At 33.0% G+C, this 20,021-nt stretch overlaps 2 protein-coding genes and 1 long non-coding RNA gene across 8 annotated transcripts in view; 2 read left to right on the top strand and 1 right to left on the bottom strand.

Annotated features, from left to right (window-relative positions):
• Window positions 1-1,287, top strand: part of LOC128232172 (cellular retinoic acid-binding protein 2-like) — a 53,936-nt gene extending 52,649 nt beyond the window's left edge. For all 6 annotated transcript variants that reach the window (XM_052945578.1, XM_052945579.1, XM_052945580.1 and 3 more), the window contains exon 4: window positions 807-1,287. In XM_052945578.1, the coding sequence (XP_052801538.1) occupies window positions 807-860 (54 nt within the window). In that variant the 3' untranslated portion in view covers window positions 861-1,287. The remainder of the gene's footprint in view (window positions 1-806) is intronic.
• A 5,937-nt stretch (window positions 1,288-7,224) lies between these two features.
• On the top strand, window positions 7,225-14,864 carry LOC128231797 (transmembrane protein 183-like). Its single transcript, XM_052944996.1, has 5 exons — window positions 7,225-7,369; window positions 10,025-10,120; window positions 10,712-10,834; window positions 11,383-11,578; window positions 13,364-14,864. The coding sequence occupies exons 1-5, from the start codon at window positions 7,318-7,320 to the stop codon at window positions 13,977-13,979; spliced, it is 1,083 nt and encodes a 360-aa protein (XP_052800956.1). The 5' UTR covers window positions 7,225-7,317; the 3' UTR covers window positions 13,980-14,864.
• Window positions 14,865-16,630: 1,766 nt separating this feature from the next.
• On the bottom strand, window positions 16,631-18,462 carry LOC128230316 (uncharacterized). The gene is made up of 3 exons (XR_008260196.1): window positions 18,284-18,462; window positions 17,799-17,881; window positions 16,631-17,179 (listed from the first exon to the last, which is right to left on the bottom strand). It is a non-coding gene; the product is annotated as an uncharacterized LOC128230316 (long non-coding RNA).
• Window positions 18,463-20,021: the final 1,559 nt, after the last annotated feature.

Genomic DNA, 20,021 nt, shown 5'->3' on the forward strand with positions numbered 1-20,021 from the left:
ATGGACGCTAACGAGCGAAAGAGTATTCGACCGTTACGAAAATTGATTTCTTAATGGGCGCATTTTAACTATTTTTGCAATGATTATCACGATTGATTGGATGATATTTTAAATCAAGAATTATGAATATTAATGAGGTAAACAACAATTACACAGTACGAAAAACTATCTTTTAAAAAATAATAATTTGTAGAGTAAACAACTGAACAACTGAATTTCGTTCACTATTTTTATGTATGCTATTAATTTTCGTTCATTGTAATTCTGATTGTTGTTCATTTCCGCAGTGCATACTTGTAATGAAACGAATAAGACAAATTAAAAGCCTGAAACAACATTTGTGTTCTTTTTATATCATTTTTTGTTAAAATACGTAATAAAAGTTTACTTTAAAGGAGAAAATGACCAATAATACGACCAACGCACAACATACGTCATTAACGATACATGTATATACAATCTTGTCTAAAGTTGCGAACACATATTCAATTTTTCCGAGTAATCGAGTACCCGAGTACTCGATCGAACGATTGTCCGAGTACTCGAGTATTAATTTTACTACTCGTTGCCATCCCTAATTTTTATATTACACATGTATGTATGCATTACTGGCAACAGTTGATATGGCCGTCATGCAAATTATAATTGCAAATAAACAATAAATAATATTAGTATCCAAACATCCTATTTCAAATACTTAAAATATGTCTATTTGTATGCTCTGATATATCCAGCATCGAGCATGTTGAGTTCTACAAAATATATAATATGTCTAATTTATGGCAATGTTCTCGTACTATTTTCAGACGATGTTTATAGGCGATGTAGTTTGCACGAGAGTATTCAAGCAGCAGAAGTGATAACCTGACGACATCTATAACCGGATTATTTTCGACATTTGATAACTCGATGTTGTGAAGCTATCGATACAATGCTGACAAAATATTGAATAGTTAAAAATCTGTGGTGATTTCAGAATTTAAATATTTACTTTTTGCTGCGGTTACCAGCTATTAAAGGAAATACCAGACGCAATGGGATTGTATAAATCGAAATTGCAACGGCTTTATCTTTAGATGTTTTCTTTGCCATTGAATTGTGCATTGATTTATTAATTCTGCAAACAAAAGATATTACTTTAAATGTTTACAATACATTATGTGTTCACTTTAGTTCATTAAGCGTCAGACAGACAATAGCATAGCAGAAAAAATTATAAAAAAGTATTATTTGTATTCCCATATTGGCAATGTTTCAACCCTTGTATAAATAAAACGGACTTTTAAACACTACTTTTACATATGCTGTTACAAGTAAGCAATACTTTGTGAATGTACGTCATTTGTGCGTGTGCAAAGCCATTTCTAATCTGCTGTCTACGTCACACAGTGTAAAACTTTAAAACGATTTAACTTGTTTAAAAAGACATAAACATATGACAACAAATGGTATCAAAATGCACACAAAATAATACTTTTGTGTCTTTGAGCAACCAGGTCCCATTTTTTGTTAAACCTTTTAAGTCCCTTATAACAGGATTAATATAAGCGCACTATTTTTGTTTTTTTCAATGATTTGCGTAATATCTACTAATATAAGAGGGGTTTTTAAACTTTAGACAGGAACTATCTTTATACCCTTATCTTCACAGAAACAAAACATTTTTCTTTTTTTTTTAAATTCAATTTAAGTATTTGTTATGGCTAATTCAAATATACTGCTTAGGCCTGTTAAGCTTAAGAAGTTTCGAGAAATTTGGGTTAGAATAGTTTTCAAACGATTTTAAGATTCCAGATTCTTCAGCTTCCAGAAACATGTACGCGAAGCTAGCGCCAAAAACCAATATCAGTTTATAACCTGTGATTAATGTTACATATTTGGGTACCAGCCTTGAATTGTAAGCACCTAAAATAATGCCCATTCTTGCATATAACACTTCTGCGTTTGAAAGTAACGCCTTTGGAACTAAGTTATATTAAAATATTACTTTGTTAAATTCGCTCAGCTCACAAACACACCTAAATATCTATAAAGGGTGTGCTTACAAGAGTTTGAACATAAACCAATTAAGTAAGCCCGTGTTATACACATGGTTATCGTGGACTTAATCGTTTTTTTCCTATCCCTGATAAGTAGATCCAAATAATTGCCTACGGTCAAAGATAAAAAATTATGTGAAAAATAATTTGATATATATTTGTACTATATTTTGTTTAACCGAGGTGGAAGAGAAATGCATCTACCATGGCCGCTCGTGAAAAATGGGTTCATCCTAACCCTCGCGCATGGTGTTCTGCTAACTCGTGAAACCTCGTTTCCGCAAAATACCCTAGGTTTGTATCTTTATTTACATCTCATCATTGCACATACCATAAAACACATACAATGTAAGATAACATTAAAAAACAGTGCAATGCCATTCCATTCGGAATTATAAGAGATGGTCCATGGCCTTTTACAGTAATATTTTACCTATCTACAAAATATTCATGTACATGTATTCTAAAAGCTAACAGATTTGCTAAATTTATCATTAAATATTTCATATCGAGTAGTAAAATATAAAAATTAATAGTTTCTTCTTTTAAAAAAAAAAAAAACTATGCTGGGGTTGGGATGAACCGTTCAAACACCCTCGGTAAGGGTAGATACCTGTTTGTGTTTGCCTAGCTTTAATGATAAAACAAACCGTAAATTCAATAGTTCAAGTTTAACATTTATTTATTAAAACATTCTAATGGTTCACCATCATTTTATATTTCTCCAAAACTAAATTATGCCCTGCCGTATTTATGTAAACGAATCGTCTAGAATGATGTATAATTTATGATATTTTTATAATGTGGCATTAAAGGGGCATTCCTCCAGTATTTTGAAGCAGTCGATAAACCTCAAAAAAAGTCCACGACATATTCTTGCTACAGAATAAATCATTTTTAATTGAACTTCAACTCAATGCCTGACTACAGACGTGTTGTAATATAAAGACCACCACCTAGGGCTTGACATTCCACTCAAAGTCGAGTCTTATTATTAGGAAACTAAGAAAGACAGCCTATCGATTAGTCTGTTAATGGTCGGATACTGTTTTTGCAGACAAAAAGATTAGTCTACCATAAAAAAGGACTTGAGTAGTCTACCATAACATTCTAATGACGCTTGGCGATTGTATGTGCTAATTTTTTCTGGCTCCTTACATGACATTTGTACAGTCCCTAGACTCCTGAACAGTGTGGTTTGTGCCATGAAATAGCTACGTGGTCGTCAAAACGCAGTGGTTTCAACACGTTGAGCAAAAAATAAATTTTAGCGGAATACTGCGCTAACCATGATCATAAAACAATATCATGCCTAGTGTGATGCTTGTAGGAATGTCAAAGAGATATAGTTCTATAATTCTGTAGTGTCATTTGAACTCTGTTCATCTATCAAATCGGTCGATACTGAAAGGTAAAATGTATTAATGAGTCGCGTGGATATAATGAAGCAGACATCTGATTATCGTTTCTCAGGAGTGGTTGGGGTGGGAAGCACTGGCCATATTCATTGACCAATTCTGGTTTGGGAACACTTGAGCAGATAACCATATAGCACCCCTAACAGATCAGTCAAATCCCTCCCATAATTTAAGTGGCATACGATTTAAAATTTTAATGGAGTTTTATTTGCAAGTTAATATATAGAATACACACATAATCCTAGGTTTTCCGCAGATGATTCACACACAATGCGGATAAGCTAAAGAATAAGTTAACATGATGCATTAAAGAGTAATAACTTGTGATTCAACGTAGAATAGCCGATGTATAGACTATCTAGAAAATGTAATTGTGAATATAAATATTCCATAATGGCTTCTTCATATACTGATTCTAACAAAGCAGTCGATGCCCAAACCATCTAACGCTGAGTGGAACTTGCCCTACCAAAAAAGGACGTGATTCATTTCACTATACAACATAAAAACCCATAATCACAGTCTTGAAGTTATGATATAGATAGCATCTAAATAACTACCTACAATATACACATTAATGTCTCTACGAGAAATAAATCGTGTACGTTTTTGGGAATCGATGCATTATTCTAAACACTACAATTATGCCAACAATATAGCCATCAAGTTTCATCATGATGTATTATAACTACTTAAAAGAAGCGTTATTGTCTACACAAGCAATACAACATTGTTGAAATGACAGTTGTGTTGTATACATGGAGCGAAATGTTGGTGTTTGGGGAACTTCTCAATGAGCTAGTCTAATTTGTGCACCCACGTTCAAAATGATTCTTGTAGACATATTGTTTTCACTAATCTATCTTCATGAAGTGAACACTTCAATGGTGGTCCATCTCACCAAACCACGTACCGTACGCATTATCGAATTGATACGTTTAAGTAGTTATGCTAACTTTTCTATACTCATAACAGTCAGTATTGATCTTTCGATATTTGCCGTTCGCACTGGTTTTCCGTTATTCATTCCTCATAACATTGAGATAAAACATGCACATGTATGTAGTTGTATGACGTGTGATACCCTAACATCAACTTAACATCATTAACCCGACAATTCCACATGAACCAAACTTATTTAGCAGAAAATTCATATTTTATTTACCAGAAGGTTTTGAGCTGTATTTGCAAGGGCAGGAATGTTAGGTGCGCCTGTACTGACAGTTACAGAAGAAGCAGAGTATGAGCAACACGTGACGCTGAAAATATAGAATACAGATGCATGCATGGTTAATGTAACATTTCAGACCTGACATTGTTGAAATAGCGTTAAAAGGGAGAAAAGTACACGGAAAGTGCACGTCTGCGAAAGTACTTTCAAACTCAATATTTAATGCATTGTATTTGATAATAATTATATAAATTGCATACTTCACACAATTTTGTCCTGTTATTGAAGTTCAATCAATGACAAACATGGCATCGACAAGTACATACGTAGTCCCTTTGAGTGTGTGTCCATGTTTAATCGATATAAATATAAAGTTGTTAGGCACTCGGAAAACTTTCTTTAGGAAGTGTATTCCAGATAATTGTGTGTATCCAATATTATGAAGAAAAAAAAACACCAAAATAATTATTTTAAATGTTCTTTCATAAACATTTGTTTTCTTTTCATAGCACCGACATATATAGGGTACCCACGCATGGTAACATAATGGACATATCAACAAATCGTACAATGGCAGATGAGAAAGAAACGACGCTTAATGATATATAAGGATAATCTTATGCGGTTACATCATACTAAACTCATATTAACATACTCGTGATTCGGTTTTCTAGTACCTTGAACAAATAATTATGTACCCACTTTATCCTTAGACGCATGCATTTGTTTTTTGTTGTTGTTTTTTTGTTTGTTTGTTGTTTAAATTTAGTCTTTGTTGTTGGGGTCATACCCATGACAGTACTATATAATATGTTGTTGTTTTTTCTAGCGTACGAGAAACTAACTCGTGAATATATTTCTTTAACCACAATAGTGCCTTTAATTATTGAACATTTCTTTATTATACACTTGGCATCCATTCAAAATGCATTAAAATTTAATCAAAGTCAACGATAAAATCAAATCAAAGTCAACGAGAATAAGTTGACAAGTGTTAAGTTATGTTTCCCGTAATACAATATCTTGGTGGGCAAACCGCCCCCGTTATGATCCACAGAGAAATAGAAAGTTTTCTAGCGCTCCGGACAGGCAATTCCGGTGAATTCAGCCGTGCAGGAAACCTTTTCTCCCACCTCAGATAAGTAGATCCAATAATTTAACTATGCTAGAAGTTCTTATCTTGCCCACGGGCGAAGATAAAATGCCCGTATGAAACTAGCTCCTTTTTAATGGTCACAACATTGTAATTATCTCCCTTGTTGAAGACTGTCGTCTGTTGCATCACGGAAATCTTGTCTTGTGGCAATATTTAGAACGCTAACTAAGTATTTCTCGCTTCAAATGTCTCCATAAAACAGTTTTCACGCACCTTTCAAGAAATAAGGCTTCAATCTCCTTAGAACTATTTAAAGGCCGATTTGACTATTAGCATAATCTGAATCACTGCGCGCATATCCATGACAACTACGCAATTATTTTCACTAAGCATAAAGAGTTCCAGCAAATATACATTTTTACTTAATTTTGTTTAATTGAGGTGGGAGAAAAAGCATCTACCATAGCCGCTCGTCTAAGATACTTTTTTCCCGACCCTCGCGTAGGGTGTTTTGCGGAAACTCGGTAACCTCATTTCCTCAAAACACCCTTCGCTCGGGTCGAAATGAACCTATCTTACACCCTCGGCCATGGAAGATACTTATAATCCGGCATCCCTCCATGCCAGATACGTCACGCCCTGTCACTGACGTTATACTTTTCATTTCTTTTATTTTACATTTTATGTACCCATAATTATGAGATATCAACAATAGAGTTCCATGAAAATTAACTTTACAAAAACACACATTCAAAACAAAACAAAATAATCCTTAAAAGACGTGATACTGAAGGAGCTTCTTGACGTATGAATTGAATAAAAATTACTGCGCATCATGACGTCAGATAACATCATCGCACGTGCTTTTAGGTGAAATTTTCAAAACTGCGCTTTTCTATGCAATTTTCACAAAAAAATGTAATTCAAGGTATGCTAAAACTATATATATATCATGTGTGTCCGTTCCGGATCGAAAAATCCGACCCTCAGGCACGCTGCGTAGCCGGTAAGCCTCGTTACCTGGCAATGCAGGTACCTCGAGTCTAACGTAATATTATGGCAGTAAATGTATAAACAAGGAAATAATACATTTTGATGCAAAACAAGTAATAAAGAATCAAATGGTACAAAGCAAAATGAAAAAAGGTGGGGAGATGGAGGTGGTTTTAGTTGGAAAAAAATCAACGTCAAAAGCCAAAAATATCATATATATATAGTCGAGTTATTAACATTAATAATTTGTTGCCTTTTTGACTTTTGACGTTCTCGTATTTCAGTATTCACGCGAAAGACCGATAACACTAGTACACCATTATTCATCCAGATATAAGGACATCGGAAGTGTTACCGTCTTTGTGCATATATATATATATATATATATATATATATATATGTACAGAAAATAGTACAGAGAAAATAAGATGAGTTTCAGGGAATATTACTCTGCTGGGTACGTATTAATCGTGAACTGTTGTCTGCTCCTCTTCCTCTCAAGGGTTATCTCCCTTCAATTGAATAAAAATATCTCACAGATTTATATTTCAAAACATTGCGAAATTATTATCTTAGTAAGGGCTATTTTTAATTTAACGAATGCACAAAAATTTCAAAAATGATAAACAAAGGAATCGACGATTTAACTCGGGTAAGTTCGCATCTTTGACAGGATATTTCAATATGTCATATTTTAAAATAGTTTCGGATAGTTTGTTTCGGATGAATATCGTTGAATATTGTAAAACATAAATTATGGGTTGTTTAATGTTTTAGTTTAAATGAAGATCAACAACAACATATATGTTAATATATTATAATACTAACTCTATAATTAAAAGTAAATCAACATAAAGCACAGACTCTAATTATTATGAATGGCCGTCAACAAGTATTTTGATGATTTTATGACTTTGGCAGACAGAGATTCATAAGAAATGTCAAATAATAAAAAAGTATCCCTGAATGCTCACGATTATAGGTAGATCTCTAAAGAACCTTGAATCTCTAGCTTCATTTCCAACTTTATCCCTCACTGCAGGGATCAGATTTTGTAAACAGAGAGGAAATGGGAACATACAAGTCCACCTAAATGGCCGTCAACGAGTCTTTTGACGATTTTTTGTACTATGGCAGACTTGAGGGATACACATGAAATGTCAAAATAATAAAAAAGTATCCCTGATCGCTCATTATTGTAGCAAGGGATTATATTATCAAGAGGGTTGATAATTCTTATCGTAGACATGATCAATATTAAGTGTGATTTGTATTTAACTGAATTGAAAACTATTGGTGTTTAAGTTAAGTTACTAAGATAGAATTCCTTTCTAATGATAATGATACTGAACAGTCATCATCAAACATGGTAACAAAGTAAGAGATACATACATGCATGGTGAGTTAAAAAGCTATGTAGTATTAGCAATAAAACTGCAAGTAATGCATCAATGTCAATTATAACTACGCCCCCCCCCTCAGCTCCAGGGGATAGCGTGGATTTTTTCTTTCAGTCCAGTCAACCCTCTGTAAAATCCTCGCTTCAGGGGACTACCTGCCGGTAAAATCTCTGCCTTAAACCCCTGCACCTCTAGGTTAGGCCTATTCCCTGATATTTTCGTTGCGAAAACAAAACAACCGCATATCCTCAGCACTGCGGAATCTGGAAGGTAATATTACGGCCATTTCCCTTGCTATCCCCGGTTTACCCTCGAACCAGGTGGTGGGAAGTGGTTATAACTGACTGGTGCATAACAACTAGAGCTACAAATTGACTTATGTTTGTAAAGAAGCATAAACAGTGCATTGCCGTAAAAAAATCAAATAATGAAACTGATTTAAAAGTGTAAGCTTAACCTCTATCAAATTTAACTTAGTTTATTGATGTTACTTGTAAATACTACTTGTAAACATTTTAATTCAATTTCATGAAACTGGTATAAAATTAAATTGTAAAAGAGTTTAATAAAAATGCTAGTGAAGTACCATACTTACTATAACCAAGGCCTTAGGGTCTAGGGTGAACAATATCAACCCTGCTCGCGTTTGAATGCATTGCAGCTTTCTTAATGAGCATCTCTTTTCTCAGAGGAAGAATATTGAAGGAAGTACCCTGTGTACAAGTACACGTCAAGCAATAGAAGACACCACTTTTTTCACATGTCTTTTATATACTTACCAAAGAATGGTCTTGTTTGAAAATCTCAGTACCTTAACTCCTATAACTATACAGCTTATATTTTTGTAGATAAACCTTACTCTTGAAGTTGTTAGTAGGACTAATTCTTGATATCTTATACTTTCAAAAATTGACTATCATGATAATCTATCTACATGTTATATCATATGTGTTTTGAACTTATTATATTATTTAAGTTAATACTGGTTAAACCAAGCTAACTCTGACACGATCTTAAAGACCTGCAAAGTCTATGAAGCCAATTTTATATTGAGCAACACTTTTCTACTGAAGAAATAATTAACATTTTTATGTAGAAAATTATTAGGATTATAAAGAAGTGCACATTTACACATTGATAACCTGCTTGTTAAAATGGACATTAATTTTGATAAAAATATAAATGAAATAAAATTAAACAAACTGTGTCAACACTAACATGACCAAACAGTCATACAAAGGCAAGTTAAACATTGACGCTGATGGTGGATTTAGCAACATTACCAACTAGAAACTAGTTAGAGTGCTTTTATTGTTTACCTTTAGCTAAGTCATATATATATACATATATATATTTATATATATAAGATTACACAGGAGTTTTTCTAGGGAACCTTATAAGTTTCTATTAAAAAAAACAGTGAATGTTCTAAATGGCAAAAGATTTTTGTCTGAATATCTTTAATCTGATTAATGATTACATCATTGAAATTACTGATTACTGTACGCAACAATATGGCCCTTTTTAAATTGCAGTACTTAAAACTCTCCAGCCATGCCATAATATTGTTTAAGATAACATTTTATATGTAACAAAAAGTTAATGATCTTACCTTTGAAATGATAGTAATTTGTTTAAACATTTAAACAGGTTAAAATGATAAATTTACTGCTACTGTTATTTTGGTAAAGGTACCAGGGTTTATTGTCGACGGTCTGCTGTAAACCAATTCATTACTGATCACACCAATGGTCTAAATCAAAGACAACATACTTGGAAGTTTGATTTGAACATCTTAAGAAATATTGATTCAAGTTTTATGAAAGTTGATATGGAATAACTTGTTAATACAGGAATACCATACTTCTAATTGGGATAATGCATGTCATACCTGGTATTTATTGCAGATATTACAGTCAATGACTATGCTAATGCAAAGCCAGGACGTTTTTCCGGTCTTCGCCACAAGAAAGGCGCAACCTCTCAGCACTTGGATATAAAAGGTAATTTGAATTGATTGCATTTATTTTCTCACCTAATATATTTATATCAATAGCAAACAAATTTTGAATTCTTGATTTTAAACATTTTGAAATGCAGGTCATGGTACTCTATAAATTGCAATAAGTAATTTTCAGTGTAATTTTGAAACTTTGTTCGAATGCCTTTAAATCCTCATATATTGCAGGTGTGTATATAAAAAATTATACCATGTTATAGAAAGTTTTCTTTGTCGTCGTCTACATCTATACATTCACTCCCATATCGTAACAGGGTAGTTGAAGCTTAACCTTGAAATAAATAGCATTCCTATAATTTACAATGATATTAAATTACACACACTTTCGTTATTGAACATGATCATTGACAGTATAGTATAAAGCGGTTAAGTCACCCACTAAACTTGTGGCAGCACTTTTGTATAATTTCAATCACGAGGTTAGTGGGTGCAGTAACTGTTACTAAAATCTCTGTGTTTTTTCTATTAATGTATATTACCCGATAATATATTTATAAAATTTATGAAATAGATAAAATCTTTTTGTTGAAGATTTTCACTGTAAAAAAAATGTGAAATCCTGCGGCCATTTCAGTGAGCAATATGGTTGAGGTGGGGGAAGATGTGTCGTGGTTTGATCGAGACTTAGATGAGTTTGATGTTACACTGGACTGCGGAGAAGAAGTCCAAGTAGGAGAAGAACAGGAGTCCAATACAGGTCTGATCCTGCTTTATCCATAAATTAATATTGTATTATGCATGTTTTTATATCCTGGTCCCTTAGGCCAATATAAATTAATGGCTAGATTTTCCTCCAAATTTATTTTAAATGGGGGCGAGGGACATTTTATTTTTATTAGATGACAGTTTCACTGCTGAATATGTGTTCAATTACTCTTCCTTATTGCATAAGGAACCATATACATGTGTTGAACCACAGAGATGATTGTAAATTTTTTTTTACATTTGAATGTTATACATCAACACCTTAGGTATGATGAAACGCCATTAACGGACAGTACCAAATCAATACGCAAATAAAGACCCTACTTCAGCATTTTTACATAAGTCAATAAAAGTAAAGGGGACTGTTTTATTTAAATGGACGGTTTCTTGAGAGTTGTAATTGTCATTGAATAACCATTTCATTGAAGCCACTTGACATATATGTGCATTACTATTTAGTCCTCAGTATAATTAAGCAGTTATAATGTATTTAAAGGTATGATTTATATTCATAATTTTCATTTATTTGTTAAATTTCAGGGAGAAAACGTACACCTCGTAAATGCATGCGTTTACAAGAGCATGAGGATCAGCCTGGAGTTGATTACCCTCTTGACCTCTGGTTTCTGCTGTCTCGTTACATCCATCCCGAGTCCGTATCTGTGTTCGCTGTTCTCTGTCGTGGGACCAACATTGCTGTTATCTCTGCTCAGTTCTGGAAACATCTTTATTTGAGGTTTGTTCATTTCATGTGTTAAAAGCTCATCTGTTTTTCAAGATACACACAATTCAAACTTGTACCTATGTTGCCAGAAACAATGTGCAAATGTATAGCAAAGCTCATGACTCTGCCTGTAATAGTTATCTAGTTATGCCCCTAATTCGACAAGCATTTTGCATTCGCAGCAGCACTCTTCTTTTTTAAATGATTGATGCATTACAGTGTTTTATTGTGAGAGGAATCATTAAATGGACTTGAATTGCTGCGAATTTAAACTGCAAAGGCATTAGCTGGTTTTATTAACCAGGTTTTCACATAGTGAAACCTGGTTATTAGAAAGACGACCGTCTTTGTTTGGGCGGCGGCCAGCCGGTGTCAAACTCACCTATGAAACTGAATAATTTCAGTAAGGGTTGACTTATCTTGACCAAACTTGGTCTGGAGGAAGAGTTTATGGATAACTTTCATGGGATGGCGTTTAGGGTCCTATTAGAGTCAAGGTCAAGGTCACTGTTACTAAATAGTAGAAAAACGGTTGAAGCTGAATAACTTTAGTTAGGGTTGACTTATCTTGACCCAACTTGGTATAAAGGAAGAGTTTATGGATACCTTTCATGGGATTTCGTTTGGGGTTCCTAGGGTCAAGGTCAAGGTCACTGTTTCTAAAAATAGAAAAACAGTTGAAGCTGAATAACTTTAGTCAGGGTTCACATATCTTGACCAAACTTGGTATAAAGGAAGAGTTTATAGAGACTTTTCATGGGATTATATTTGGGGTCCCTAGGGTCAAGGTCACTGATATTAAGTAAAATCAATTATTTTCAACAAAGTTTAAAAATCTATCAAAATCCAAATATTTGTGAACAAGTTCCTTTAAAATCATTTTCATTTTCCAGCACCAGAGTTTAATGATTTACTAAAGTCACCAATGATAACAATAACTAATTGTGCCATGACAAAGTAACATAATCATCTTAATTAATTGATAAACCTTTCCCTTTAATATTTATTTCAACACTTATGTGTATATCCTCTGACCAATTTGGCATGTTCTTATGCATACACACAACACACAACTAATCAAATTAATTGTAATTCTCACAACACAGGCTGAAAATCTTCTGTCAATCATTGCAAACCTGGTTTCGTCGCATTGCGGCATTTCTTGTTGTTTTTTTAATTTTGGAACAACAAAATCAAAATCTCCATAAACAAATTACAAAAGTAACAAGTACTGGTTAGGGACAACTTTAGCTTTTAGCCCAAACCCAACCAGTAAATCCTGTGTTTAACAATTGCATTATCATTGTGTTTCTTTTTTAAATAAATGAAAGTTAATTTCAAATCAAGCTTCAAAACAGTAAAACTCTTTCATTTCCTTGAAAATAGCAATTTACCTTCAATATTGAAACTGCACCAGGTTACACTGTATTTTCAATGGATTTCAATAAGTATGTTTGGCATGTGCATTCGTTTTTAAAATAAGCGTACATTATAGATCAGGAGCTTATTCAGTATGATATGAAAATATTTTATATTTCTCGACTTATTCAAGAAATACCTCTATTTCCGAGCTAAAAGGCTTCCATACCCAGTACATCAATCAGAATTTCTACAAATATCATCTTCATTGATTTATCATTCATTAAAAAAGTTTACATTTAATTTACACTCTTCATGCTGAAATATTTTGGAAAAAAATTAAAATAATTATATCCTGCTTCGGAAGAATCACAATAATGCATTAATTTTATTGTCCTTGTCTGAATTACTAATTATTCTTGTTTTTGTATTTTCCAGGTATTATATTGATGAGACCAACATTCCAGATGAACTCAGGATGACTTCCATTGAATGTATTCACGGTTTACGTGCCCGTACCATCAAAATGTTGCACTTTGTGTACCCCCCTCTTGTTATGAGGACAAAGACCTCCATGCCCTTTGAAAATGAGCCCCATTGTCTTGTTGGACAGCGCTGCTTATTAACATGGCATAGGAAAATGCGTAATGGCTGGAAGTTTTATTTACGATTTCGAAAAGGGGATGAAGTGGACCTGAGTAGTAACGAGCAGAAGGCTCTAAAATCACCAGGTTTTATGAAATGGCATCAGGACTTGTTTTATAACCCAGATGAGGGTGCGTCAGTTCTAGAGGTTACATGTCAAAATTATTCCCCGTTACCAATGGTGATGGGGCTGATATTGAATCGAGTGTACCTGAACGTAAGCTCTGGCAGCATGCGTTACCATAGATTAAAGCTTGTGATGGACTCCAGCTATAGAGCAACCACTGCAAAGAACCAGGGCAGCATGCAGGAGCTTGTCCTTGACCCAGTCCTAGAAGTCAAGGTCTTTCCCTGGTGGCACCCTGCATTCGCTGACTCACAGTCCATGCTTATGGAAACTGAGGCCTAATGTGAAGAAGAAATACTTTCGTAGCTAAAGGAGTGATATTTTTGTTGTTTTTCAAAGGATAAAAATTTACTCTTAACATTTGTTGGATTACATGTATCTTGAACTTATTTTGTTTAAACTCAAAATAAAACATTGCTCATAGAAATGAAAAATATTTAAAGGTCATTTACATTCTCTTTCATATACATAATCAATAATTAGACATAACTTAAATTTCACTTTTAAAATGGTGCTTTTCATATCAGAGTTATGGAGTATATGTTGTGAAGCTTAGATTTATCATGTTTGTTTCATTCAAACATTTACTGAGCACATTTTTATTGTCGAATAATAATAGGACCATGTTTTAACTTTATTATGTAGACAATATTGTTAAGGAAAACTATTTTTCCTATGAATCTGTCAGTGATAATTTTATATTATTAATTTTATCCTTATAGTTTATGATTATGTTGCTTAAGAACTGACTGTGTTTAGGCTTTTAGCTAAAGAGTAATGGAAGGGTGCTGCACCATGTCCTTTCTTTGTATTACCATTTTGCCCTCATAGAGACAAGCATGGGCACCCTTGTACCTTCACAGAGTTGAGTGGAGTTGAGTGCTTTAAGATTATCAAAGATTTCTTTAGTTTTGTTTAATACCTATTTCATTATACATGTATATACATACAGAACATGCATAGTTGGCAGTTCAATGATACATAATATTACTTTTAAACACATGTTCTGTCAAATGTATAATATTTGTGTTCTTCCCAGCCCAAAACAGTGTGCCCTTTTCACCCTGTGCAAACTGTTTTAGCCCTGCAGCACCCTGCCCTGTTAAAACCTGGCTTTAACCCTAATGTTGTATAAGTTTGAATAAATAAAAAAAACTGTACTTCACATATTCTTTTCTTTGCTGTAAAAATAGCACATTTGAAGGAACGTAAAAGTAGTACAGAGCTCTAAAGGAATGTAAACTAGACAAATATTAAGTGCTGAATATTCAACATCGATTATTAGACAGAAACTTAAGTACATGTATAAATCAATATAGGCAAAAGGTTCACCACTTTTACTACTTTATAAAATGATGGGCTGATTGTTCAGAAGTTTGTGAACAATGTTGTTAACAGCATCGTTGTTGACTTTATAAGGTGAACTATTTTGTAACATGCTCATATATTTAGATTAAACATGTACATCTAAAACAGGTGTCTTAAACCTTGTCAGACATTCTGCAAATCGCAAGAGCATCCTTTTCAGTTCTTAAAGGCCTATTTTAAGTAATGTTTGGCATGATGATCCCCTACTGTGCGGATTGTAGGGTTGTACCTAATCTTAGACACCTGAGAAATGCACTGGTGTCACAGTAGGGGCCAATTTCCTGTGTGTTTGTTTATTGCCTCAGGGCCATAAAGGGTTGACTGATTCTATGATAAAACTTGAACTGCACAGCAGGATTCCCAGATCTGATAGACAGCACAAGGCAGTAAAGATTAAGATCAATACACAGAAGTTGTGTACTATACACAGTTTTTTTTTTGGTTTTTTTTGGGGGGGGGGGTCACTTCTAGAAGGCTTAAACTAGTAATGATTTAAAAGTTAATAACGATGACGTTTACATCGCTGTTAACTTTGACAAAGTTCTGCATGATTGGCCCAGTAATTACTTAAAAAGGCTGATAAAAAAGTATCAATTGTATAGTATTAAAGTTTCCATGTTCCGAAAATTTAACTATGGAAATAGAAGAAAAAGAAAAAGGGTCAAGATTTTTTAATGAAATATTATTTACATTAATACAACCTACATTTTCAGCCAATGAAATTGCAGTTAGGCAGTCATTAAGTACTTCTTAATCATTAAGAATTTCAACCTTCCCGGGTGTTTAAAGGTCCGCCTACTGCCACTCATCTGTTTTCAGCCAATGAGATTGTATTCAGAAACTTAAACAATCGTTCAGCAGGGGCAGTTCTATGATTTTGAGGGGGTGTAAATTGGGGCATAACCTATTGACTTTCCCCAGACCCGAAATTTATTTGGTTTAAAGTGTTGGAAGGGTCTTTTTGGGCACTTCCCCAAGGAAATTATTTCTTTTTCTTATGTTAAAATAAACAATAAACTGAAAGTTTGATGATTTGGGGGGAAGAAAAAATTCTTCTACCACGGATTTGTGTTATTTTTATTATTATTTAGAAGCATACTGTATACTTGTATATTTATATAGTATCAAAATGTAAACAGTACAGAGCATAATTTATTAATTGACATCACAGGTAGCAGTTGCGTTGACATGACCCACCCTATGGCCACACACCCCTACTTAAAAAAGACCAAAATTAACATGACCTGTACGAAATTTTCCAACCGTAAAACATACGTAAAACTTTAATTTTTACGTACGGAATCATGGAAATTACGCCCAGAATTGAGAAAAATAAAGAACAATTTACGTGTGCTAAACAGACGGAAACTGACCGTAAAAGTGGACGTAATATTTAAATTAACCGGAATTTCGGAACAGGAATTTTTATAAAATTCTGTGCGTAAAAATTTCCGTACGTAAAATTAAGATAGAATTTACGTGTGCTAAACGGACGGAATCTGACCGTAAAAGTGGACGTAATATTTAAATTAACCGGAATTTCAGAACAGGAATTTTTATAAAATTCTGTGCGTAAAAATTTCCGTACGTAAAATTAAGATAGAATTTACGTGTGCTAAACGGACGGAATCTGACCGTAAAAGTGGACGTAATATTTAAATTAACCGGAATTTTGGAACAGGAATTTTTCAAAAATCTGACCGTAAAATGGCACGTAATATTTAATGTAACTGGAATTTACAACATTGCTAGAACTCAATTTATTGCTTTTCACTACATGCCTGCTTAAACTTTTTCAACTCTTGTTTAGATAAAATAATATAATTTTCTTTCATATTATTTATTATATTATATACTTTATTTACATTTGCATGATTTTATTTTTTTGTGATTTTAAAATCAATAAACTGATTATAATGATATAATCTGCAATATAAATTTATCATGAAATGAAGAGACACTAAGTCTACAAAGAAAAGTTAAAGTGTTTTTGGAATCGTCTGTGAGTTTTATGTCCATGGTTATTAACACAGACTCAACTTGCTGGATTGATGATGCCTTTTTTCCCAGTCAGATCCAAATGTATTCTTCCAGCAACTATGGCGTCACACAATCTGCAGTAAAATTTAATATCATGTAAAATTATTTTATCACTAGTATCAAAATGCATCATTTTTAATCCATTTATACATTCTCAAGCACACTTTATCTTCCTCACAGCTTAAAGTAACTCGCTCATGATTCTGGACCAAAAATAAGCTTTCCCGGTTATGCATCTGAAAACACTTATTTATCATTATTTTACTCTATCATATCAAAATTGCAGAAAAAAATACATTTAAAGCATAAAAAAGGATTTTGGTTATAGTGGGGTTCAAACCAATGCCGGTTAAGTCAAGAAAATATTAGAAAAACAGCAGGCTTGTCCACACAGCCACCAGGACTTATACAGATTGGTGGATATGTTGACAAGGACATGCCCAGCGGTCAAACCCTATTTTATGGCTTTGGGCAATGGCTAGAAACATGCAACAAAACACAAATGCAAACATTCAATCAACATAGCTTGCATTTTGATTACCCGCCACATAAAAATGTTACTCATCACAAATGTGTTGTTGTTTTTTTTTTACATGAGTAACAATACTGCTTTAAAACTGTAACACTATAAAAACAGCATGATTTCCATATAGATATATTTCTTTCTAAATTAAAATACAATCCTTCACAAACCTATGAGGGTAAGGTCTGCTTTATATGCTCCAACTGTTACTTTCAGATCTTGTTTTCTCCCTCGCCATTGAATAAAAAGCCATCTACAAGCATTTTAACAAAGAATAACATACATATACAGAAAAACATAATTAAAACTCACAATTTTACTGTCAGACTTATCACTTACAGTTTCTTAAGTTGATAGTTATTTAAGTTATTTATATTCTTTACTTTTTATTATGCAATGTATCATGCATGTACATTCGTATGGCTTTTGACACACTCAATTTAAACATTTCCCTTTTCCACATACAAATGTAAAGTTCTGACCATGTTTTCTACATAAATACAATCTGAAATACCATGTGTTATGAACTGTGAGGGGAATAGCATTATTTTACTTATCTATAGCATATAACTTTTTAAAAGACTCATAATTATGTAACAAGTAGGATAAAATGAATGACATATAATTCAAGATACATTTTGAAATAACTGTTTACCTTCAAACCATGAGAGATCCTGATTATATCCAGCAAAACAATAGGAATCTTCAGAAGGTTAAATCACCATGGCTGCCATGTTTACATCAAGAAAATTAGAAAACCCGCCTGAACATTTGAAATCCACTGATCTTATTGGCTACTGAGCCCTGATTCTCTGCATACTCACTGAAATTTTCTGTCTGACCTTAGATAATCTGATAAGCCCAGGCAATGTGTACTGTGGGAAATAGTTTGGTCAATAAACTTAAACCAGCACACTGATAAAAGGCTTCTAATTTCTGAAGAATACAAAACTGAATTATTTATGTTCATGTTTTGCTTTAGAAAAGTGTATTGTGTGTAAGGAAGAGCAATTAACATTAATAAGGTTATAAACCAATAACATTAGAATGTATTTTTATCTTTTTGTGCTTTCTTAAACTTATGAAATGAAAATTTAATAATAATAATAATAATAATAATAGTAATAATAATAGTAGTAGTAATAATAATAACAACAATAAATAATGATAATAAATAAATAATAATAATAATAATAATAAGAAGAAGAAGAATAAAAATAAAGACAAATTCTGAGACAAATTCTGATGTCATTAAGAAAAAAATGGAAGTCCCTATTTACGGCCAGAAAAATGAACTTTACCTGTGTCATGTAAAACTTTCTCTGTTTTAGCAGTGAAAAGTATTTCAGAAATTTTCTAAGTTTGAAATTACGGCCAGAATCAGTTTCCAACCGTAATTTTGTAATATTTCGTATATTTTCCGTCCGTAAATGAATGAAGTTCCAGTCCAGGTACATAACTTTCCTGCCCACAAATAAATTACTGCCAGATTACGAGCGTAAATATGATATTCCTGCCACTTTCCTGCCAAATTCTGGCCGGATTCCTGCTGAAAATTTCGTACGGGGATCATCTATCACAATACCAAAAATTCCAAGATTTTGTTTTTCCAAAAAATAGTTTAAACGTATATTCTAATTAGAATATATAAGTATTTTTTGGAAAAAATAATTCTTGGAATTTTTGGTTGATATTTAGGGTTTTCTGATAGATGATAATGTTTTTACTGATTTTCTAATGAGGGGGTGTGGAAAATTAAATTATGTATATATATATATATATGTAAGTGTGCAATTTTGATTATTTCAAATGTTATTTTATTTCTCATTGATATATCTGTTGTTTGTCAATTAAATATAATTGTCATGTCAAAAGTATCAAAGAAAATTAAACAAGTGACACCACAAATAACTTCACACGTCTTGATTATTTTAAACACGCCCGACTGATCAAATTAAAGTTGTTTACCTCGATTAGCACCTCATTAAGTAATCTACTAATGAAACCAAAAGCCTTAATACTCTTATCAGATTTTTTTTTCAAATATATATATATATATATGTAAATTAATTCAGTCTTCCTTCATTCCATTACTGTTTTTCATGTAAAAAACAACTTCAAATATAAATTAAATATAGGGTACGAAGTGACTATATGTAGGGTACGAAACAACTATCCAAAGGGTACGAAATAACCAAAAATCGGCGGGTACGAAATGGTCAGGGTACGAAATGACTAGTTCCAGGGGCCATAGGGTTGGCTTGTGATTGACATAGTAATTTCATCCTTGATTAATCTGCGATTTATTATGGAATAATCCGTTTTTTGTTGAAGGTTGCAAGAAAAATTAAGTTTCGAAATGTTGACCTTGACAGGAGTTGTTTGTTATCACT

The sequence above is a fragment of the Mya arenaria genome, chromosome 4 (assembly GCF_026914265.1).
Source record: "Mya arenaria isolate MELC-2E11 chromosome 4, ASM2691426v1".
Lineage (NCBI taxonomy): Eukaryota > Metazoa > Mollusca > Bivalvia > Myida > Myidae > Mya > Mya arenaria.